General features: G+C 47.9%; 1 protein-coding gene across 1 annotated transcript; it reads left to right on the forward strand.

Moving 5' to 3' along the window:
• On the forward strand, window positions 1-25,008 carry LOC129386212 (uncharacterized). The gene is made up of 9 exons (XM_055073844.2): window positions 1-733; window positions 4,193-4,303; window positions 8,789-9,105; window positions 11,121-11,349; window positions 15,666-15,762; window positions 15,986-16,108; window positions 16,561-16,744; window positions 23,893-24,064; window positions 24,447-25,008. Exons 2-9 carry the CDS (start codon window positions 4,288-4,290, stop codon window positions 24,566-24,568), a joined length of 1,260 nt encoding a protein of 419 aa, XP_054929819.1. The 5' UTR covers window positions 1-733; window positions 4,193-4,287; the 3' UTR covers window positions 24,569-25,008.
• Window positions 25,009-25,215: the final 207 nt, after the last annotated feature.

Raw genomic sequence — 25,215 nt, forward strand, 5'->3', positions numbered from 1 at the left:
CCACGGGATTCACGGGAGCCGCATTTCGATGGGGGCGAAATGCGAAAACACCCGTGTACTTATATCTGGTGCACGTTAAATAACCGCAGGTGGTCTAAATTTCCGGAGTCCCCCAGTACGGCGTGCCTCATAATCAGGTGGTGGTTTCGGCATGGAAAACCCCGTAATTTAACGAAGCGAGTGGCACCACTCGTTACAAGTAAAACAAATTACGTCGCTTTCATATGCAGCTGCGCCGACGATGAACGAGTGCGAGGTCAACAGACGCTCTCCCATCAGTGCAGACACGGCGTTTACGCAGACGCATCCGACGGCGCCGACAAAAAAGGCAAAGCTCCCGCGTCCATCTCGCCGAGATCGACAAAGTGTTGCTGCTAGAACCCACAGATGGGAGGGGTAATTAACTATTTATCGTGCAATTTCTTTTTCGTGAATTCGACCGGCCTGTTCAGGCTGCTTTAGAGTTTTGGTCTCCCTGAACGTCGCGCCGCCGTGACGTCATCCCACCTGTTCTGAATTCCTGCACTACTACGTGCAAAAAAAAAAAAAAAAAGAAGGAAAAGAACGATGCCGCGTGTTACCAACATACTTGCTGCAACTACCGGTGGCGCTGCAGTCAAACTGTTCGCAAGGTAACCAGATGACCGCGAAAGGGTGTCAATCATCCAGAGCTTCAGCACTTCAGCGGGTCACTCGTACGCGAGCTATATCAGCGGACTAAACTATTTTACCGGTGAGTTATGTTTCTTCTCGCTCTTAGATCACAGAATGCGCGCCGACAAGTAATGCTTACCACTTTTTTTCCGACGTTACTCTCAAGTATATTTCTGTTTATTCAGCCATTCTTAGACAGTCAGCTCTGCGTGTCATTGTGCAGCCAGAAGACAGCTGTTTCAGCTTGTAAAGCTGAAACAGCTGTCTGCGAGGGGCCTAATTAAGTTTCCGTGACACGTTGCGTTTGCACTAAAATAACTGAAAGCTCTAGATTAGGGGACGCAATGGCTTACGTTCCTAACTTATTTGTAGCCATTCTCGCTCCACCCATTGTCAATCCCGTATAAATCGGTCCTTTCTATAACGGGTTGCGTTTACCCCTATACCATCGGAAAACAGTTGTTCTTTGGGTATTAAGGTAGGCTGGCCATGGCTAAACTCTTTTTAAAAAGGAAAGCGCCGTATGATGCATTCAGTGAAATAGACCAACACTCTTGTGCACTTCGCGTTCAGTGTTTCAGTTGTACTTATCGTTATCGCTCTAGCGCAACATAAAGTTATTACAGTTATTTCTTCTGTTCAGGCCGCGATTCGACTTCGAGCTTAAAAAAAAAACGTTAAAGAAAAGTCATTGTATAGGTCGTGGTGCTCGTGTATATATAATCTTTTACTTTTAACCTATTATTCACGCTTCCGATGACACTGTGCCGCCCGCGTCGACTCTGAGCGCACTGCATGAGAAAACGAGGAACTTGTGTTCACCCGCCGCGGTCGTCCAGTGGCTATGGCGTCGAGCAGCCAAGCTCGAGGTCGCAGGTTCGATACCTCGGCTGCGGCGGTCGCGTTTCGATGGGGACGAACTGCAAGAGCGCTCGTGCGCTTAAATTTATGTTAAAGAAATCCCAGGTGGTCAAAATTAATCCGTAGTCTCCCAAATAGGGCTCGCCTCATAATCAGATCGTGGTATTGAAACGTTAACCCTAGAAATAATTTTTTTTAGGTAAGTGTATGCAAGGTAGACGGAACGAAATGTTTTGGCGAACTGCACGTAAACACGTCACTGCATTCTTGCTACACCTTTTGCACTTGACGAAAGATAGGCAGTAAACTCTTGAACAGTATGCCGTATACGCTTTGCTGGCAACTCTGTGTTTTTTGCGAGTGTATTTATTTATTTATTTTATTTATTTATTTTAAAATGGCTCACAGGTCTCGTATGCGGCATTGGGTAAGGGGGACGTCACATAAAAGAGATATTATTTGAAACAGTAATATTCACATATCAAGCATACTACGAGGGCTCTTCAATAAAGACTGAGGCGGATGCTCCAAAATCGTGATTTCTGAAAATTGTTAATCGGTACCTTTATCGATTTGTATATGATCACCCAGTAAGTGAAATACGCGCGTCCCGCCGTCTCTATATACCAGTCTTAGATAACGTGAGTCAAACCACATTTGGACCACTATAGTTCGAAATCGCCTCCAATGTCTCAACTATACCTTGTTTTACGTCGAAGCAATATTCCTTTGTACCGTGAGGTACCTAAATAAGTTCGATAGTGTCACATCTGGGCCGGTATTTTGTGGCGATGCCTTTTCCCATTATATGCTTTTTCGGGCTTTTCGCGCTCTGCCAGTGGTCAGAGCGACGGTCTGCCCACATTATCAACGGGATCAGGCGGCCCTGTGTGGTCGATGATAAGAATAGCATAGAATAAGGCATCGCTACAAGATAGCGGCCCTGGACTGTAAAACGAGTAAGTGGGTTGTTGCGGTGCTTTGGGGAATGGTTAGAAAAGAAAACAAAAAAAAAAACATTGATTTGACGTCGAACATGACAGTAATCAGGCGCATAAATGCAGTGGAGGCGATCTTTAAAGTAGGCGTCAAAAGATTACTTATGTAATCTAGGCGCTGTGGAAATGGTAGGCGTGGAGCATACAGAAAGGGATAAATGTGCCGAATATTAATTTTCAGGGATAAAAACTTCAGCGCGTCAGCCACAGTCTTTGTTGAACAACCTATGTATGAGTACATCAGAGGCTCTTTGGCCGTATACCTGGCCCTTACGCCGCTGAACGCTGTATATCATCATCACCATCAAAAACGTTAGAGCCACTCGCGCAGAAGTTCGCGCGCACGCGCTTGCAGACACAAAACGCTAGAAGATTTGTGTACGGAATTAGGCAGAAAGATGGTCCATGGAGGGAACAGAACAAATGATTTCCACGTGGCAGCTGTCACGTGCGTCGCATGCCCTGTTCCATAGAACTGTGCACTATTTGATGCGCTATGTTATATGGCGATCCGAACGACGGTTAAATGACACACAATGTCTTAAAAACCTCAGACAATACTATAGCATGACACCGAGTGGTCACACACATAGCCTCTGTCACGGCTGCCTATAGAGCGCTGCATCCTTATGTTCTGTAGTATAAAGAAAACGGACAGAAATCTGGCAGCAATCTCTGTATTCAAGGTTAAGCCCATCAAGTACTCAAGACTATCAAGGCAGTAAGTTGGGTAAGTTTACCTTCCTTTTGTCCGTGTCTCGTGTTGCGCTGTTAGGAACCTCAGGATGACTCAAGACTGCAGGTTTGCGTTGCTTCCCTTGTAATGACCAATACGTAATCGGCAACGGTGGGGCGCCAGTTGTTTGTCGTCAGCAGGTGGTCCGTATCACTGCGGCGCACGTAGCATAAAGTTTCCCGCTTTTCTGTTCTTCCTTGTCCTGTTTTTCGCGTAGCTTTTTTCGGCACCTAAACGTATATCAACAAGGTTGGTTACTTACCCTGTGACCCTCTTGTATTCCCTTTTTCGAAGAAGCGGCCTCTCCGACGGAAGGGGACAGTGTGTAACGAGACTCTCTCGTTCCGCATTCTGACGCAACCAGGCACATGGGACCTTGTGCAACTTTCGTTTTGAAAACGCGAATGTCTACAGAGGTCGCCCACATCCCAGAGGCTCTCCCGCAAATCTTCGCCTGTGTATACAGAAGTGATGTTTTTGGACACGCCACAAAGATATTGAATTTATTTTACTGAATTTTCAGCAGAAATTAACCCGGTAGGTCTTTTGATAAACCGCCGTCACATTTAGTTATAGCTACTCTCCTAGCTAGTCAGGCTGGCGATCCTTCCCTACAGACGTATATCGACGAGGTGTCGCTGGCTCTGCTGATGTGAATTCGCATACCTGACCGACACGATTTGCCGCAGGGGCTCTGTCCATGGCAATCAGGTTCTACTTCTGAGCGTGCACTGAATTAGAACGACACAAAATTCACGTGCGGCTTTCTGGTAAACAAAAATGACGATTTCAATGCACTTCTTCATTTATTGATCACCTTATCTTGCCTTCATAATACCTTTAACGATTTTACGTGCCAGAAATGTGTAACGTTTAACTTTTTTTTTTCTCGGACCTGGACTGCGTGCATCTTGTCCCTGGTGTGGGGTAATCTCTAATGCAGAGGACATCGTAGGCGAAATTCTCGGACCGTGTCGCTCTGCCTTGCAGCACCCGCGCGATTGGAACACGCAGACGCATCTTGCAGCACTTCATAGCATGATGCTGCCACCAGGTAAGGTTTTCTTCACTAAGTATTACTCTTCAAAGTAATTGGGTTTCAACACGAGTATTACGGCACAAGAAAAAAAGAGTGGGAATGCAATTCGCCACAAAGACGTTCGTCTGTTGTGGGATTATTACTTTGTGAAGAAAAAGTGCCGTACGTATATTTTCAGACGTGCGAGAAAAGTTACCGAAAGTGCAGCTCATATTTCTGGCATAAACTCGGAAGAACATTTGACGAAGTCGTCGACCGTCTTCTCTCTCGTCGTCTTTGTGTGTTTTCATGTACTGATCACATGTAGCGGGTAGGGAGGTGTACGCTCTTGGAGCTCATCTCTCTGACAAACTTATGACCCACAGTGCAGTAAAATTTTCCAATTTCCTTATAGCGCCATTTTATGCGCAACAGAACCCTTGCGTTTACATATCTGGATGTGATGGGAGGTTCCTTTCGAAAATAAATTTAATGGCTGTAGCGAGATGCTGCGCTATTCTATTTTTGATGACTCGCCGTACTAAGCATCGAGATAAACATTTACCACCTTTCTGATCAGACTGATTTCACGACGATCTCCGCGTTGACGTACATGCGGAGCCTGTCTATACAAGGGTCTTGTTGAGTAGTTCTGTAAGCCGATTCGTTTGTGGTTGATGAGCTGTCGTCGTCTTATGCACCGTGTCATTCAACGTGAGTATACTCCTCCTCAGCTCAGCTGAAACACGGTCTCTCGGCCTGTTATGATAACGGATTGCGTGGCGTGCCTCAGAACAGTGTTCTCGAAGAAAAATCTTGTCGCTGCAGCTGCTGTATCGTTCGGGAGTGTCTTGGTTTCCGTGCATCGGATGAGCTGCTTATCACGGTGATGACCCATCTATTTCAAATAACAGACATTGGAAGTGGACCCAGAAGGTCAATCCCATTTCGATCAAACGGCGCTTCCGGTATTTCAAAGGTATTCTGGTGGGTTTGTTCGGGGTTACTTCGCGTTGATGCCAGTCAAAGCCACGTTTGATTTCAATGCTTCAGATATTTTGCGAGCCTTCGCCAGTCATACTTGTCGTTGATTCGGCTCAATGCTCACGTATAGCTGAGGTGGCCCGACGTATATTCGTTGTGGCAGGCTTGCAACATTTCCTTGCGGATAGGCTTAGAAACGACTTGCAGTCCTTCCCTGTGTAAGAGTTCTACATAAAAAGAAAGCCGTTACGCAAGCAGAAGTTTGCTAGACCTCTTGAAAACTGACGTTGAGTTCCCAGTCGTCGTTTTCAGAGCGCACCGCACGTTTTTTCTCGCCCGAGCGAAATAATGCCAATGGGGATACGAGAGCCCGCACCTTCCACCGTCCAAATTACCCCTTCCTGCGTCCCGTAATGCCTCCGAGCATCAGAGCAGGCTCACGGGACCGGGCTCCGAGCTGTGTCCCCTGAGCTGTGCAACAGATCTGGCCCAAATAGGATCCATACACCCGACATCGATGCCCTGAGCGACACAAGCGTTGCCACATCCCCGCCGGTGGCTGGACCGTATATACGGTCCTGTTGTAAGAGGCAGCCGCCACATGCAAGCGTACACGAATGCATCCTCGACTTTGCCCCCTCTTCTCTGCATGGATCAGAACCTGCCACCTCCCATAGCCATGACACGAGTAAGTTGTCTGTTCGACGGTCACTGCTGTTCGCCACTGCTATGGTGATCATTGAAAGGTCCAACGAGGCATATATCCTAGAGCTATTGACGCTCCTATCGAAACGTAAGGGTGAATAAGAGTGCGCTTAATTGGGCGACAAACATCACCATGGCTAAAGTAATTTGTTGCGTTTTCTTTCCACGTCGTCCTTAATTATGCCCACCACACATCGAATTCACGATGCAGGTGGGAAAGGCTGTCGACCATGTCACTGTTGTGCAGTCAGCGTAGAGTGCTCCACGGTTAGTGAGCCACGAGGTGTCCGTAAGAAATTGAGCTTTAGGAACGATCGCATATTTCTAGGCATCGCTTTCATGGAAAAACAATTCGCGCAGCCATATTTTACTGGCACTACTCCGGTCTCTTCCGGAAACATTTTGAGATAACAAATATACAAATACTTTTATACAAATATTTTCAGAGCAAGCCTGGTTTTGTTTCGTTACTTATTATAGAACAGATAGACTTCTCAGTCCCGAAGACGGTTTGGGCACATAATTGTCCCGAAATTTAATTCACTGCTTGGAGGAGCGTTCCAAGGTTGCGAAGTCTGTTTGGAAAAGTTTTACAGTGCTTTAATACACCTACAGCTCTGAATCATATCCATCATGTTTCTTTATCTATGAAAAAGAAATTCTTTTGAAAAGACTGGCAGTTAAAAGACGGCAAGCGTTTGTCTCCTCAAAAGCATAGAGAACTGCAATTAACATAAATTTGAAAACGTGACACGGCGCCTGCAAACACCTAAAGCTTTAAAATTTCTTAATCATGTTCCTTCTAAGAGACATTTTATTTGATTTTAATACGCCCAATAGTTTGGAAATGGCGCACGCGGAGAGGCCGTTTAGGCGGAGATGCTCTGAACCGGGCGCTATAAAGCGTATATGTTCCCCTTTGCATCTTGATATTGATATAAGGTATTTATATAAGATATGTAACTTGATATTGCCATAAGCGTATTTCTCGTTTCGTCTAAAACTCTTGACGAGCTCAGTGGAACGGTGTTACGCCACACATGACGTTATACCGTATGGGCTTATTTACTTTCCTGTCGCCATACATGGAAGTAGCGGTTTCGTGGCAGCAATCAATCATGGTATGAAAGTACAATCACGGCTGAGAGACGAATCACTTGGTAATGCGTACACACTTCGTACTTGAATAAAGCGCGCATTTGTCCTAATTTGTGCCACCTCAGTGATACCTCTTGCCCGCTAGCGCTGGTAAATGTGTTTTGCAACGCGCCGTGATCTAGATTCTCAATGCTGCTAGAAGTTTCCGCTACATCGACCTGCTCGAGATTGCCGCTGCAACCCTACGCTGCAGTAGCTGCGAGCGTCGGAGGCTGTCGTCCTCACTGTTCCCATTGGATACAGGTGGCGCATTTACTTCGCTAACGATAAGCCAAGGAGAAATTAATGCGGTAATGGCCACGGAAGACAATAAAATAAGATATTGTAATTCTTAAAAGTGTATCCAAAAATTCGAGGGAACTCATACGAACGAGAAGAAAGGAGGTTACCCGAGGCGCCCGATTTTTATGAACCATATCATAAGAAGTCAACAAACAGACACCACCCGCCGTGGTTGCTCAGTGGCTATGGTGTTAGGCTGCTGAGCACGAGGTAGCGGGATCGAATCCCGGCCGCCGCGGCCGCATTTCGATGGGGACGAAATGCCAAAACACCCGTGGACTTAGATTTAGGTGCACGTTAAAGAACCGCAGGTGGTCAAAATTTCCGGAGTCCTCCCCTACGGCGTGCCTCATAATCAGAAAGTGGTTTTGGCACGAAAAACCCCATAATCTAATTTTTAAGAAACAGACACCAAGGACAACATGGGGGAAATTATTCGTACTTATTAATTAAAGAAATGATAAAGTAATGTAAATGAAAGTGGATGAAAAAAAAACAACTTGTCGCAAGTGGGGAACCATCCCACGCCTGCTCATTACGCGCGTAATGCGAAGACGTGGGGTCGTTCCCCAGCTGCGGCAAGTTTCTTTGCTTGCTTATGGAGGTATGAGTCATTGCTCATGACGATATGCGTGACTCCAATGAATGTATGCACTGTTTGCTTCACTTTGCCGAGTGCTTGTAGCCTCTGCATTACGAGGGGGATGAACAATTGTATTTTTGCTTGCTTAGGGAGGCATGAGCCATTGCTGATGATGATAAATTTGTTCACGGATGGACACGAATGAATGCGACTACTGAGAGGCTAACAGCTTCGCTATAAAAGGAATCCGTGATCTTACCTTCCTAAACCACGACCTTGTGAGACACGCCGTAGTGGGGCCTCTGGATTAATGTTGAACGCTCGGAGGTTTCTGATGTGCACCTAAATCTAAGAACACGAGTGCTTTTGCATTGCGCCTCCATCGAAATGAGACGGGGGTCGAACCCGGGACCTCGTGTTCAGCAGCTCAACGCCATAGCTACGGGGCTACCGCGGCGGTTAAGGGTCATACGCCACAGAAGTGGTTTGTTGCTACAAGAAATAAACAATAACAAAAGAATAAAGCTAGATGAATGCAGGATATAAGTGCTACAGCGAAACGAAGACGTACAGATGTACGAGAAGTGATTAGTTTGACCTCGCATGAATGATCGTGGCGAGGAATGGTTTGAGGAAACTCCGTTTCGGAGTGCGGTTGTGTGGGCGGAGCTTGTGACGGATTCCTCGGTTGTAAAGAGTTGTACCTGGCTCTTATATTTGAGCTAGTTCTATACTGACTATTGAACCACGCCAAGTCATGCTCCGACTTCGCGTTTCTAGTGATCTAACTGGCCTGTCTCGTGACGCAGGCGTTGCGCCGTCCCACCTCGTGCGGGTCGCTCTGCTCGCACCACGCCAGCAGGCCCTCCTCCAGCGCTCTGCACAACACGCATTGCGCCTCCGGCACTCTGCGGCGGCCTGGCTTCCCGTTGCCTCGGCGGAAAGCAACGGCTTGTGCTCCAATGCCGTGGCTCGGGATCCGCGCTCGCGTCACCAGCGGTGCGTTCATCAGACTGGCGCTGCTAAGCCCACTACGAGCATCATTCGACAGCTGCTGCGTGACGCGCCTCCGCTCCGTTACAAGGAACGGCGCATCGAGGTCGCCACGTGCGGTGACCTCTACAAGGCTAGTATGTTTGCAAAAGCGATAGCCGTATTTGGCTGCTTGTACAATGGCCTCCGAGATCTGATCTCGGAGGTCATGTTCATATCAGTGTTCCTTACAAAAACTGCTATGGAACAGTGGCGCCCTCTAGTGTCTACGGAAGCTATAAGATGGAAAGTTTGGGAAGTTGATACATATTCGTGATGAAGAGCACAACGCAAAAAGAAAGTCTTACAAAATATACGTTGACAGTGCTTGTGGTGCCCGCTCTTCTGTCCTTGTATTTTTGACGCTATACCCCTTTATGTTGTCTATACGGAAGTTTCAAGTATGGCGCCGGGTGCCTACTGGTAAAATAGATAAAAGTGTGCTCCCGCTTTTGACCTCGACAGCTACGGTTGTTCCAGTTGTTCGGAAGGACACTCACCTGTGTGTGCGCTCGTGTGCGCTCGTGTGCGCTCGTGTGCGCTCGTGTGCGCTCGTGTGCGCTCGTGCGCGCTCGTGCGCGCTCGTGCGCGCTCGTGTGCGCTCGTGTGCGCTCGTGTGCGCTCGTGTGCGCTCGTGTGCGCTCGTGTGCGCTCGTGTGCGCTCGTGTGCGCTCGTGCGCGCTCGTGTGCGCTCGTGTGCGCTCGTGCGTGTGTGTGTGTCACTCGGCATAACGTCATAATAAAGCTTGCAATTGATCGGAACTGTTGAGATGCAACTAGCCTAAACGGGGGTTCACAAGGCCTCTCCGAGACGCACATCCCAGAAAGCCGGGCGCTTCTCTGACCACGCTCTCCGAAAAGAGTTATCACTCCATCTCTTCTTTTTTCTTTTGTCCCTCTTCCTCACCAATAGAGTAAGGTAGCAAACTGGACGCTCGTCTTGTTGACCTCCCTGCCTTGCCTCTCCTCGCCTTCCCTCTTTAACCTGCTTCTCTGTGTTCGGCATATGTGAATCTAAAGTTAATTGAAGCGATCACTTTGCTGCTTTACATAAATATTTACTAAATATTGCGTATTTCTAGCTCTCTAAATTGCTTTTTTGACTTTGCACTATTCGCTGAGTAGTCGTTCAAGACATTGATGAACACTACTTTCATAAAAGGCGTGCATAAAGACAGTATTGCAGTATCGCAATATCGCAAGGCGCGTAGGGAAGGCGAAATATAATGTCGGACGCGCATGTGCGTGCACGCATCGGTGCGTGCCATCGTAACCATCCTACCGAGACACACTGAGACTTGGCGTCATCCATCTTGTTCCCATCATCTTTGGTATTCTATTATTTAAAAGTTTCTTCAATATAGCGGAGATTTCGCTGTCTGCACCGTTCGCAAGACGCAACTACAAGTCAAGTGCATCACGTCGCATGCCCCGAGGCCATGTGAACTATAGCTTTAAGTGGGGACATGCTTTGGGTCTGCCGTATTTTTTCTATAACCTCGGTATCTTTCGCATAGTCTAGGGCCATGCCGGAAGGAAATGACTATACGAGATGAGCATTGCGCAGCCCATTTGAAACCGAGACTCGCCCCAACACGTCATCATGTCGCGGTAAGCTTTAAGTGCCTTCCGCCGCCCCGATAGTCGCGCTCGGCGCATGCTCTTCCGAAAAGGCAACGGCTGCGACTGCTATACTCGCATGCTGCAACGAAGACAGTAAATGTACACGTTCCAATGAACAACCAAAGTTGTCCAAGCACATCGGCAGGATACGTACAAATAGGGGTGTTTGCAAAGGACCCGAACAAGTGCGCGTCAATTATAGGCTGCCGGGAGCCGAGCACATATGGGCCGAGTACACCAAGCAGGGTCACATAATGCCGACGTTTTTAGAGAGAAAAGGCGCGGGGGATAGCTTCACCGAGAGATGGCTTGAGAAGACTTGCTGAGTGACGCAATGCTCCCTCATGCGCGTAGCGCATACAGCACTGTGTTATGTCTAATTTATGTTGGTAACTCCTTTTCTTGCGAGCTGTTACTATGCTTCCTCCTGGTAGTTAGAGCCCTCCATAGATAGAGCAAAAACGACCTGCACTTTCCACGACGCAGAAATGGCGTGCTGAGGGTCGCCACGGCTACCAGCGGGCACCCGACACGGGCGCTCGTGTGCCGGTTGTGTATATCCACACTGGGCTGGACCGCATCGAGCGCGGAGACCGGACAGAGCGACCGCTGTCCGTGCTGCTCACGGGGGCGCCGGGACAGTACCAGGACTTCAGCTACAACATCCCTTTCCTCGACCAGAACGGTGTGGACGTTCTTTGCTTCAACTGGCCCAGTAAGCCTGCTTACCGCTTGACAGAACAGTGGCATTGGAACGCTTCCGCTTTCTGCAGCTGTACTACTGAGTTCAGCGGGCAAGAAAGAGCGACAGGCCGTAGTTGCCCGCCGCGTTAGGATGTCTCGCCTACCAGCACCCTCTGTGGAGCTAGCCACTAGATTTAAGATATGTTTCAGAGATAAATGCACAAGAAATTATGCATGTGGGCTCGAGACGTGTAGCGCGTTTTCTGTTTGAACATCGGGAGAGCATATCTTCTGTAACATTGTACGGGACGAACTGTATATTTAACGGGGAAAACAACTACGATAAGGTGCGACAGGAGATCTTCTGTGGCCATATTGCAGGTACACAGCTTTTCCGACGATGGGAAAGGGTCTGTAAGGCCACGCATGGGTCTCGCTTTAACCGGATAGCTTCAGTCGCACGCGCGTATAGAAGCTGCGCACGTGCAACCGTGCGAGCACTGAGTGCACGAAGGAAGAAATAAAAATAAAAAAATCACCGCCCCTTCCAGTGTGTGAAGATGGTCGAACATCGAAGCTGCGATACCTACGCCGAGTGTTACACTGGGCAATTCAATCTTCGCAAGCAGTCTATATTGTAAATATTCTTTCACCTCGTTTTCGCTATTGCGCGCTTCGCGTGGTGAGCATTCTTTAGAAGTGCTTTATTATTTTTTTTATTGCGCACGCTTGAGGCAGGCCCTACGACGACGTTCACGAACAAACCTTAGCTCGCGGTAGGCACCTTCTTCCTCCCGAGTACGCGCTACTCATGGTTTTCTCATAGCTGCAGCTGGGATGGTATGTACGGAACCACTAATCCAAAGCTCCTTATATTGGGCGCAAGGCCCACCACTGGAGATGCGGGCGCTGTAATCGTTTTGACGATTGCACTTCTTGCGCCAGCAAGGAGTGCCGGCAGCCACGCGCTCCTAGTATCGCGTTTCAATCGCTGGGCACTGTTCTTTGGCCACAAACCGCCAGCATAACATTTGCTTCTTTCGCGGCAGGGTGGAATCAAACGGCGATAAATTCGATGCCGATCTGGCTCAATTGCCGAAAATGCACCGTGTGACAACCGAATAAGATTCGCGTATGAGATAGCATTCTCACTGTTGAGCACTTCTTTTCCTCTCCCACTATGTCACGTGGCCCCTTTTTTTTGAGAAGTCCGACAACGAGGGCGCAGGGTCCGCATAAACAGGTTCGTTGTAAAAAACAAAACTGATTCCCACCTTCAGTGGCTACGTGCATCGCACGCCACGCGGCTCCGTGCGTATACAAGCCACCTGCAGCTGCAGAACGTGATGTTACAAAGCTTTGATCACGCTGCCGTCAGTCCTTGGCCTGCGCAAAAGAAATGGCCGTCTTACAATGCTCTTCTTTGGCCCACACCTCACTCAGGCAGTCACTGCCGCCTCACCAACCACCGCTCGTGATGCGAATCGTCCCATGGTTAAGTATCCAAAGCGTATGTTGGACGATGCTTAAACGCATGGTTCCAGACACAGGTATGTGCAAGAATGTTAGATAATAGATACAGGTATCTGGAACAGCGTTCCGGATAAAAATGAATATTTCACTGTAGCATAGTTCTGCATATTTATTATGACAATTAAGGAAGTAAGAATGTTACGATATTAAACACTGTTCCATATATTTTGTAATTTCGTGTTGAACACCGTTCCTTTCACAAATATTTGTCACTTGTAGCAGGAATCGAAGCGGAGCGAGGTTAAGAGTGAATCATGCGTCCGTCTGCGATGAGATGGGGAAGCGTTGGGTGGGCGCCCTGGATCGCGGCTGATGCACAGCGAGTGGAATAAACCGCAAAAACGCTGACACAGTGGAACATTCAATCGTCATAAACCCTCATGGACACCTTGTCATTCACGGACCCTCCTGACAACTTTCTGCAAAAGTGTAATCGCAGAACAAACGTCAGGGTCTGAGCCACATCAACTAAAACTTGTTTTATGTGCAACTGCCAGGACTGCGTTCTGCGTTTAGTCTGCATTACACGTCTACAGTCTGCATCGTCTGCATTACACGATCAATCGGGAAGAGAACACGTGCAAAAAAAAAAAAAAAAAACGACGATAATGCCAAATTCAGTTGAAGGTTTCGGAGTGACATGACCTGCTCAATAGCAGCACTCAATCTTTCCGACTATAGGCATCTTCAACGGTCGAGGAGGAAAGGGCAGTCTGCGAGGCTTTCGTACTCTTTGTCTTGTGCGAACCGGTGCGTTGCTGCTTGAGTGTGTTGACGTCGCGTGCCACGGAACGATTTGAATGATTTAGCTCGTTCTCCAAAACATTTACGTGATGTCAGTTCCCAGAAGGTCGTCGCGAAACGACTGTGTAGCCCTTGGGCGCAACAGAAGGTAGAGCAGAAATAGTGTGCGTGTGAACTAGTTGGGCTGCATCGTTTTCCACTCGACGAAGAGCAACAGCGTTTGTGAATTGCCCGCGTGAATTGGAAAATGTTCTATCTGATCGCTTGGCGTGGGGAATGACCAACCCATTGCAACCCCAAAGCGTCTAAGTGCCAAGCGTTAGATAATTTGCGTCTGGCAAAGGCATCGCGTCGTTCTGTGCTATACTTACGTTGGCCTCCTGTATCAGACCGATGGCGTGATTCAACGAAGCGGTCAGTGTAGTCCAGCATGCATGATACAGCATGATACATAAGCTTTGTGCTTGGGCATTCTTTTCCCTGTGCATCGGTAATACCCAAAGGCGATCGCGTAAAAAGAACATGGCGGCTATTTGTGGGGACGCAATTTCTATAAAATGGGTGAGTGCGTCGTAGAAGACGGCCCGAACTTGTCTGGAGTGGTCAATCTGCCGATTTCGCCGCCTTCATTAGCAAAAAAAAAAAAAAAAACGAAGGGCTAACGCAGCAATAAGACAACGCACATGGCATGCCATGCTCGACCTATAGAGCAAGTACGTAGCTCACACTGCTCGGTATCCTGTTGCTACTAACCAAGACTATTTCATTCGGGGACGGAAACCGCGGCCAGCAAACGAGAAAATTGGGCAGTGAATGTACAGATAACGATTTGAATGCTTGTAAAAGTAAACAGCGTAACTTATTCAGTTGCAGAACAACACATACGCTGTAACGATCTTCGTGCATTGTTAACTACTCGTTGCTGCTATATCGCCACTTAGAATTACAGGGAGAATATTGCAGCGGGGGCACATCAGTGAAATGAATTTCTAGAAATCCACAACTGACCTCCCAGGCTGATTGTAGGCTCAAACACGTGCGCCCACACATAGCTCTGGGAGCTCCGTCCGCCTCACCGGCAGCAAAAATTCCGGCCACAGCAAGGTAAATCACTTCAGTGCGTCTAACAGAACCATTTACAACCTAAAACCCGCCGTAGTTGCTTAGTGGCTTTGTTGTTGCGCCGCTAAGCACGAGCTCACGCGATCGAATCCCTGCTTCGGCGGCTTCATTTCGATGGGAGCTAAATGCAATAAACGCTCGTGTATCGTGCATTGGGTGCACGTTGAAGAATTCCATGTGGTCAAAATTAATCCGCACTCCCTCACCACGACGTGCCTCCTAATGAGAACGTGGTTTTGACACTTAATAATCGAGAAATTTTTTGAAAAAAGAAAAAACCATCTGTAGATCCAGACCAGAGCCACGAATTCAGCTTCGCGTAGACGTACAAAAATGTATCACGCAACGCTTCCGGAGGCTCTTTCGAAGGCGCACTACGCTCCTCATTAAGTGTGTCAATGGTGCGGATCCCCGCGGAGTCTATCGAGGGACCTTTGCTAGACTTCAGGAGCCGCAGTGCTACGGTGCAAGTATTCCATAACTGGCACGGGACTACGTAACTGATTCTTTGAACTCGTACAGATGTACAAATGGTATGAGACGATTAGGGATAACGATTTTAACAGGCTAAAAGAACAATAAAAGAAAATTAGCGCAGGCGCTTCAACGTAGCCTAGTCTGTTTGACAGCGCAGACGAAAGGAGAAGGAGATGTACAAACAACGTATCTGTCCTGTTTGTATACCTAATGTCCTGTCGTCTGCACTGTTCGCCATGTTTTGTGGTCACTTGAAGGGAGAAACATTCTTTATGTCCGGTGTTGCAGCTTCGCTCTATTTCTATTCTGCTCTATTAAGCACTCGAGCTCTTACACATTTCTTTACCTTTTCCCAATTCTTCGTAACGACTAGTATGCGTGGGAGGTAAACATCCGACTCGTTTGAACGCTCTCAATTTGACGCTTGCGACTCTACTTAATACGTAGCCTTTTCTTTCGTTTTCGCACCAGACTTTGCGTTCAGCTTGGAGACCGGCTACTGGTGGCATAGCTGCGACGAAAAAACCAGTCTAGTCGTCGATTTCCTCAAGAAACTTGACATCAAGAAGTGAGTACTATGAAGAGCGACGACCTCTTTTACCTCTGCCGACAAAGAACACCGCGCGGTTGCTTATTGACAACTACTCTAAACACCGCAATAAGGCACCAATAAATATTTTATATTTGTGAAACTCAAGCGAAAATCGGCACAGTTTTTCTCTTTCCCGGAACTCTAGCGGGTGCCGTTTGCTGAATCCACGCATGCGCATTCGTGGGGCGCTCCTGTGCAGGATCGACATGCTGGTCAGCCACAGCACCGGAAGTACACCCGCGGTGCAGCTGGTGGCCGAGGAAACCGAGATTGATGTGAAGTCCTTGGCCCTGCTTATGCCCATCGCAACGCGACACTTCAGGTCAGCGCATCCAATCGGATGCGGCAATCCTGCTTGTTTGCGAGCTTCAAGCGTGCGCCTGTACAGGCGAAATTCTTCACGACTGGAACTTTTTTGCTAGTATTGTAGAGTAGCGTTCGCGCTGTATGTACACGTGCAACCTTATGAGCTGGCCTAACTTGCTACGATTCTTAAGTACTTCTTCACGTAGAGAGCACGATGGCCATGCGTTCATCTTACTACGCGCACTGACCGGGGAGGAGTGAATGGGTTGACCTTTGAGCTAGCTGCTCGCAAGAATGGGTGGGCCGTTTCCGAAGGCTTTACACTCGTTGCGTGGGACTCTTCCATGACAGAATAAAAGACAAAAGCTAGTGGATGATCTATGCCTATCTCTTTTCATACGATGTGTGCAAGACGGGTCGCAGTCGGCACAACTCAACGAGCCGACTCCGCGTTTCACCTATACGCAGGGGCTCCAGCAACCCTCTGCTCTTCAATCCTGCAGTTAGATGGGCGATGAAGAGTCGACACGGGGCGTCCATCATCATGCCCCTCTTCCAAGCGGTCATGTCGTTGAGCAGGCACCCAACTAGGGGCCAGCCGCACGACGTATTCTTCGCCTACCACTCGTGCACCGGATACGAGGAACATCGGGTTTGCGAATACGCAGTGCTTCATTTTTTTTTTTTTTTGGTTCGTGTATTGCAACATGCGAGCTAAAGTATTTAGCTGAAAAGTTCATTAGTGAAATATTGTTGTTTAGTCAGTTATTTCTGTACTGATTTACAGTTTAGGTACTGTACATCTCTTCGAGTATTCCAGATCAATAAGTAATCTGTGCTAAACGCTATAGGCAATTCTACACAAGCAACCAACCAACCATAACCGTGACTTCTGGGCAGCGTGCAAAAATGTTGCGGAGGCACTCGCTGATATCCTGTTAGAATGCCAGAGTATACACCTAGAAGTATATTTTGTCCGTCTCCACGAAGCTCTATACAGCCTTTAAAAAACTGAGACTAAACATTGGCGCGGCGAACGCCAGCCAGAGACGTTTGCAAGATTAGTGGCGCATGTGTAACTTGAGAGTCAGGGTGACATCGAAAATTAAATTGTTACACGTGGCCGCAGTATAATGTGACCGCGCGCTCGTCGCAGACAATATCGAGTACAAAGTGAAGCATCTAGTGGCGTTACAGTTGCATAAAAACTTCAGTAGTATCCTCAAGTGTGCTGTCACCACCCCTTTTCAATATTGAATACTCAACATTGAAAGAAAAAAAGCTCGGCGGTAAGGTTCCGACTGGTAAAGGCCAGGTGACTCGAATGTCTTCGTGAATACGGCCACTAACACGCTTCAAGATGCAGTCTCAGTATGCGAGGCTTATTAGAATAGACCTGGGAGTATAATATTCTTATTGTAGAGTACGCCGAACCCGATAGCCGGAAAAAGGACCCATCTGAAGTAGGTCACTCCGGTCTCCAACGCTCTCGCGTGAGTTCTATTACATGCGACTGGACTTTGTGAGAAATCTAGGGGAAAAAAGAATGACTTGTGTCACAAGTGTGCCCATGACACTCCTTCAACAAACAACCGGGACAACTGTAGCATTGTAGGCCGCGTTGATTCGGGGGAAATAAATTTATGGATGAGAGGGAGAGATAAATGACGATGTGAGAGTAAACGTGTCCATAATTTTCGAGCAAAGGCCGGTAATTGAAAGTTGTGAATAATTGCTAGAGCATAAACGATCACTTTTCTTGCAGATGGTTACTATCTTACCAAAGCGCTAGTCGAAAAGAACATTGCCGCTTATGACTGGCTGGAAAATAAGCATTGGAATTGTATTAAAGGTGTATTGAGCGTATTTTACCCAACTGGAATTAATGCCATCAGTAGCTATTGAAGATTGGTTTTTCAGTGTGCCGATAACTTTAGCGATACCAGATGGGAGAAATGTAGAACAGTTCATGACTGAATGGTTAAACTGGTCAGTCAAGAAAGGTATACAACAAATATTACAACATAAAGAAAAATATTACAACATAACGCAATGTTCAGGACATCTGCAGTCAGGGACAGGAACTGGAAGGCTTTCCAATGAGAGCCATGTAAAACCATATACACATGCACGCTACCGAAAAGCTTCCGCAAATGAGCCAATACGGCTCGGGCGTGTTACTAGTACGTGGTTTCAAGTGTCTTTAAAAGTGCGCGTGCAAAAGGACTGTTTGATTAACCAATATGAATGCTTCAAAGAAGTTAAGCGCGCTGATTACAGATGCCGGTCCTTTCGTTGTGTTGTCGGTTGTCGTATAGGTTGTGCCGCAAGTTTTCTTGAATTATGACCAACTAGCTCGAAACGAAATTCTGCAAGATGAATGGCCTACCAAAAGCGCTTTAAGGTTACTTTGCGACGTCATATGGCAGTCTATTAGAGAAAAATAGACAATTTTCAGGTGGAGCCTCACTGCCGTAGTCTTTAGCAGCGAAGTAATTTTTCAAAGCGAAAGAGAGAGAGAGAAACAACTTTATTTAGTCGCCTGCAGAACGACACCATGACCAAATGGCGCCGCCACGCGGGCCCTGACGTCTTCTCAGCGGGTGGTCTCTACTCAACTCCAGCGCGTGTTACTCCCGCGGTCGGTCGCCCTGTCAGGATTGGGGGCTCAATCCCATCGCTCGAGATCCGTTGCCAAGATTGGAGTCCGGCATGAATTCGAAGGTAGCTGGCCCATGCCGTCGTCCAACTTAAACACGCTGAGGACGTTGATGAAGGGAAGAACTGCTTCTCATCGAGAACGAGGAAAATGGGTTTATTTACAGAAATTAAATCAGTCTAACATGACTGCTTAAGAAAAAGAGTGTCAGTCCAACCTGACTGCTCAAGAGAAAGTGTGTCAGTCCAACCTGACTGCACGAGAGAAGTGTGTCGAGCCTCCGCCCAACAGCCGTTTTTAAACGCTCGGTCCTTCGGCGATACAAGACAGCGAATGTTCGTTTCGTCATCGCAAAACTAGCCGCCTCCCGCGACAAGGTGACGCACACACACACGCAAACACACAGGTGCGAAGGACTGGAGCCGACGATAGAGGGGAGTCGTTCCGGGAAGCTCGGAGACATTCTGGGTAGCTCGTTGTCCCGCCGCGGCTTGCTCATGCGTAGCAAAATCAGGTTCGCGCTGGGGACCTCGGGCACAATAGTTCGTCCGTCGAACCCGTTTCGTCACAACGGAGATGGGGCTCGTGGATGGAGGTGGTTTTCAGCACAAAGCCCGCTTCTTCGAACGCAGTCTAGCTGCAGCGACGGAGAGTGGGGGATGCGCGCCTTGTCCCCCAGTCGTAATTGGGTGGCAATTTTTCCTTGCAGCTCGCCATTCTTAACAGCGCCTCCATGGCCCGAAAAATCTCGACTGTCTAGCGCTGACAACCGCTAGGCAGGAAGAGAACGGCAGGTGGTCAGGGGGGGATTGATGTCTTGGCTCGCAGCGACCACTTGTGTATTGATGTCACCGCCCCAAAACATCCAACAAGGACAGGCAACTGCAAAATGAACCCCACAACACGGCTCTGCGCCGAGATGACGTGCATTGGCTCTCACTTTAGACTCGCTAGGCTTAAAAAAAAAAAAAAACAACAGAAGTGCAGAAACAAAAAATGCTGCATTTCGCTATGCCAATTTCTGAAGCAAATTCCTGCTGACGAATTCAGCAATCATGGATGGAATCCTGCTAAATGAGGGGGGATCTTCTTCGCTTAATAAAATTAGCACTAGTAACCCTAAAATTTAGGCGGGACCCTCAAACGCAGAATTCAAATGAGCCTGCTCAAACCATCCGCATTGCTATGCAACTTTCCCTTCTTATATCTAACGGAGAAGTTGTACTCTTGGAGAGTGAGGCTCCATCGGAGCAAGCGGCCATTTTTGTGTGACATTTGATTGAGCCACGTCAGAGGACAGTGGTCGGTCTCGAAGATGAACTTCGCTCCGTACAAGTAACACGACAGCTTCTGTGCGGCCCAAACTAAACAAGCACATTCCTTCTCTCTCATGTATCGTCACATTGCGCCTAGCAATGCCTTCTTTAGCTGTGTCATGTAATTTAGCTAAGCTCTCATCATTCTTTTGCTCAGCTGCCAGTGACTCTTTATCCACACGTAAGAGCTGATCAAAGTTCTTTGAGGCCGGTGATAATAACGACCCTGTCTCGCTTGTGAGTGCGTCAGCTTGCTCTTCCTGCAGGCTAGAACTTTGACACTCAAGTGCTACGCTCTCATTGAGCTGGTCAGCTGGCAGGCTCTCCTGAACTGTTCTTTTGTCCCTCGGGCCTAGCTCGGATTCGGGTATTGAACTTATCCCCTTTTCTGCTTCCGCTGGAGGAGCGTGTGCATTTTCCACCGAAAGCGCCGCGATCTTACGAGCTTGGCCTCGGGTCAATGCTTGTACTATGCCCTCTCCCAGTTTGAGCCCTTTGTCACACAGTAACTGATTCGAACGATTCGAAAAGATGTAAGGATACTGCAGTGACAAAGATTTGGAAACTGCAGCCTCAGTCTCTAGCTCCCCGAATGGTCCATTGATTTTGACTATGGCCATGGGCAGACACACGCTGTGTTCTTCTACAACCTGTTTTATCCATGCTACTTCTCCGGTGAAGTCATCTACCGTCACGTAAGACGGATGGACAATGTCCATCGTGGCGGCACTGTCTCTTAGCACTCCGCATGGTTTTCCATTTACTTGCAGGTCGTGAAAATATGGACTTAAAAGTTCCATATTCTCATCCTTTTCCTCCACGTAGGAGAAAACTACGCTAGTCTTCTCGCAGTTTACAGCTATATGTCCCAGTTTGTGGCATTTGTAACAGCGCATTGGTCTAAAAGATTCGAATTTTCTTTTCTGTTCTTTTTGTGCGGTTTCTCCGTTAAGTTTCTCCTCGCTCTTTTCTGCGGGCTTTTCCGCCATGTCTACAGGCTCCGATCGTCTAGTCTGCGCACCCTTTTTGAACGGAACTGGTTTCCGCGGTCCATTTCGACCGTCCCAGTTTCCCTCCTCGGCGTTCAACTTTCTACGGGTTGCGTACTCTTCGGCTAATTCAGCCGCCCTTTCCACAGTGTTTACATTACCTCTGTCTTGCATCCACAGTTTCACAGCTTGGGGGATGGTTTTGTAAAACTGTTCTAGACACATGCATTCAATGATCATGTCTCTGCTGTCGTACGCTTCCGCGCTTTTAAGCCACTCGACTAGGTTGGCCTTTAAGCTATATGCAAACTCCGGATATCCCTCGCTATCTTTCTTGCCTGTGCACCTAAACCTTTGCCGAAAAGCTTCGGCTGAAAGGCGGTATTTCTTCAGGAGACTAGCCTTAACTTTTGCATAATCATATGCATCCTGTGCACTCAGTCTGGCGATTACTTCCGCCGCCTCACACGGCAACATAGACAGCAACCGCTGTGGCCATGTATTCGGGCCGAAGTTCATCTTTTCGCAAGTCCTTTCAAAATTGCTTAGGAACAAGCCTATGTCGGTCCCGACCTCAAATGGCTTTAATAGCCTGTCCATGCGGTACGATTCTGCCTCACTTGATCGTCCCAGAGCGCCTTCACTTTCTTGAGACAACTCCAAACGTTTGCTTTCAAGTTCAAGTTGCATTTTTCTTAACTCGCGTTCCTCTCTTTCTTTTTCCCGTTCTGCTCTTTCTCTTTCCCGTTCTGCTCTTTCTTTGAGAAGTTCCAATCCCATTTCAATATCTTCCTCACTGGCCTGTTCGGAAATGATATGCAATAATTCTGATCTTAGCATTTCCTCGCGTACATCTAGGCCCAGTTCCTCACAAACAATCAACAACTCGTCTCTCAGCAGTGTTCTTAACCCCATGACTGCTGCTTTACTGCCTTGATTCTGCTCTCTAAATCTACCTAGGAAAATACAACCTAGCTAACACACAACAATCTAGCTTCCCTACAGTTCTAAACAGAACAACCACAAAATGAAGCCTAGAGAGTCAAAGCAAGAATCAAGCACTCACCGAAGATACAGCACCATGTCGCAAAGTCCATCTCACCGCTGTCAGCCAGTTGTCAGGATTGGGGGCTCAATCCCATCGCTCGAGATCCGTTGCCAAGATTGGAGTCCGGCATGAATTCGAAGGTAGCTGGCCCATGCCGTCGTCCAACTTAAACACGCTGAGGACGTTGATGAAGGGAAGAACTGCTTCTCATCGAGAACGAGGAAAATGGGTTTATTTACAGAAATTAAATCAGTCTAACATGACTGCTTAAGAAAAAGAGTGTCAGTCCAACCTGACTGCTCAAGAGAAAGTGTGTCAGTCCAACCTGACTGCACGAGAGAAGTGTGTCGAGCCTCCGCCCAACAGCCGTTTTTAAACGCTCGGTCCTTCGGCGATACAAGACAGCGAATGTTCGTTTCGTCATCGCAAAACTAGCCGCCTCCCGCTACAAGGTGACGCAAACACACACGCAAACACAGAGGTGCGAAGGACTGGAGCCGACGATAGAGGGGAGTCGTTCCGGGAAGCTCGGAGATATTCTGGGTAGCTCGTTGTCCCGCCGCGGCTTGCTCATGCGTAGCAAAATCAGGTTCGCGCTGGGGACCTCGGGCACAATAGTTCGTCCGTCGAACCCGTTTCGTCACAACGGAGATGGGGCTCGTGGATGGAGGTGGTTTTCAGCACAAAGCCCGCTTCTTCGAACGCAGTCTAGCTGCAGCGACGGAGAGTGGGGGATGCGCGCCTTGTCCCCCAGTCGTAATTGGGTGGCAATTTTTCCTTGCAGCTCGCCATTCTTAACAGCCCTGAGGGGCAACGTTCCGTCGGTTTCGCTCGGCCTTTGTCTTTCAAGAGCCGCCGAGACCTGCTGGACGTGGCAGCATGGAACAAGCTTTCTTGTTTTTTTATTGTTTAAGTGTTTCAGCGTACTTCTGAACCCCTGATATTAATTGCATTCTGTCACAACTGTTGGAATTTAAATTTTGATTGTGATTGAGGTGCATCAATTCGCATTAGAAAAGAGACCTGTTGGAATCTACCGAAAGCAGGCCGAAACTTGTAGCAACGCTTTCGTAAAAAACAGTTAGGCCACGAGTTGATCCCATTATAATCGACTTTATTGCATACGATAAGGACGCTTATAATTAAAGCTTTACCTACGTTGCAACAGATAGCACTATGCAGAGCCCGGTGATTACTGCGGCGCAAGTTGACGCACTTTAATTACGGCCTCAGTCCAACGAGGTAAAGCTAGCGCACGCAAAAATTGTCTTGCAATTATTTCAGATTTGAAATGATCGCATCAAATGATGCAAAGCATGCATACTTATACAGTAGGAGGTTCCATTGTTCGAGAACCGTATTTCGCTAGAATAGCAGCTATAGGGCTTGTTTTCCATCCTAGTGTTTTCCAGCCTAGTAAGACAACACCACAAGCGCTTGTGGTGTCGTCTTCTCGTCTCGTGTCCCGTCTACGTTTTGCTCTGTTAACACCAGGCAAGAACCGTAGGCGCGACGGTCTGTCAGAGTGGAAAGCGCTCGTCCTGTATGCTCCTTTCTGTGTCCGTGTTTCACTTCGCGCTAGAAGCCGAAATCATGGAAAATAAAAATAAGAACCCTGGCTATAAACAGTTGGCAGACGTGAAAATACTAATTTATCTGCTCACCGAGCGGTCACAAAATCGATTCCGGGACCCGAATTACCGCTCCTCTCATGTGCGCAGCTGTGGTGAAACTCTGTGGCGTCCTATACCGTTAGATCTATCAATACCACTGCCGTCATCCTCGCAGGTTGAGCAGCAGTTGGCCACAATTCGGAACCGCGCAATGCCCACCCTCGTGATAATCAGCGACAACGACAAGCTCCTGTCAAAGGAAGACAACCACACATTGCTGCGGAGGTTGGGCCGCGACCCCGAGCGGACCTGGTTATACGACTCGGCCGGGCATCTCCTCCGGAGGGGTAAGGATGCCTGCACTGACATCTTGGGTTTTTTCCTGTCTACAACAGCGCTAGAAATCGCACAGCCATCGCGCGGGGAAGGCAGCTTCGACCAGGTTCTTGGCATTACCTACATTCGTGAAGCAAAAGTGTTTGTTTGCATGCCCAATTGACGACTCAAATAATGCGCACCTCAACAGATATTCAAGTACAGTTGTCGAACTTCCTTTCCTTGGAAAGTCGTGCAGACAACACTTTTACGATTCTCCATCTCGTGCGGTGCTCTTTGAACCTGCATTTAAAAAAAAAAAAGAGAAGGAAGAAGTTTTAAGCCAAAGCGCATGACAGTATTTGTCACATAATCGTGCCTTCGTGACGTCACCGATCTCTTGCCCACTTGCAGGTGGTTCCGACATAGTGAAAGTAATCGAGCTGAAGGATGGATCGCACTACGGATTTGTACTCTGCCCCGACATCTGCAACGAGAACCTTGCCGAAGTCCTCGAGAGGGTGCGACGGCGCTAATTCAAGCAGCGCCTGTCATCGCTCACGAGCGCACACTCTCTAGAAAATTTTTTTTCCTCGGATACTAATAGACCATTATACGCTGTACGCGTATGATTCATTCACCTGGCGCAGTAGGCTATATAGTGAGCGTAATTGCAGGCCTCGCGTGTCGTTGATTTACTCCGTCTAACAGCACGCCCGTGGAGCATAAAACGGCTAACCTCGTTGAATGGTCTGCAGGAAACCTCGTCTTGGATATGTTGTCACAATCTCGTTTTACCATTTTCGCTCCGTTCTGCTAAGGGCATTAGTTTTATACATGCTATATTAAAGGGATTTTTGTGATCGCTGGTTACAAGAACCATCCGTTCTATACGGTGCCTCCACCGGCGTGGCATGGGGCTAAATGATGACTTGCAACGACTTCACTTGGAAATAAAGCACCTGTTACTGCCGGATTGAGGCCTGACTTTGCCACAAGTTATACGAGTTTTATGAACCATATTCGAGTTTATGAACGCATATTTATATGATTAAAGATGCGTCTTTGTGTACTAATGCAAATGATACCATCGCTATATATATATTGAATTTCACTTCAGCGTGATTTCTCACACATATTTCAATGCACACTCGGCATCCACCGTGCACGCACAGCACGAAAC

Source organism: Dermacentor andersoni, chromosome 4, assembly GCF_023375885.2.
Source record: "Dermacentor andersoni chromosome 4, qqDerAnde1_hic_scaffold, whole genome shotgun sequence".
In the NCBI taxonomy this organism is placed as follows: domain Eukaryota; kingdom Metazoa; phylum Arthropoda; class Arachnida; order Ixodida; family Ixodidae; genus Dermacentor; species Dermacentor andersoni.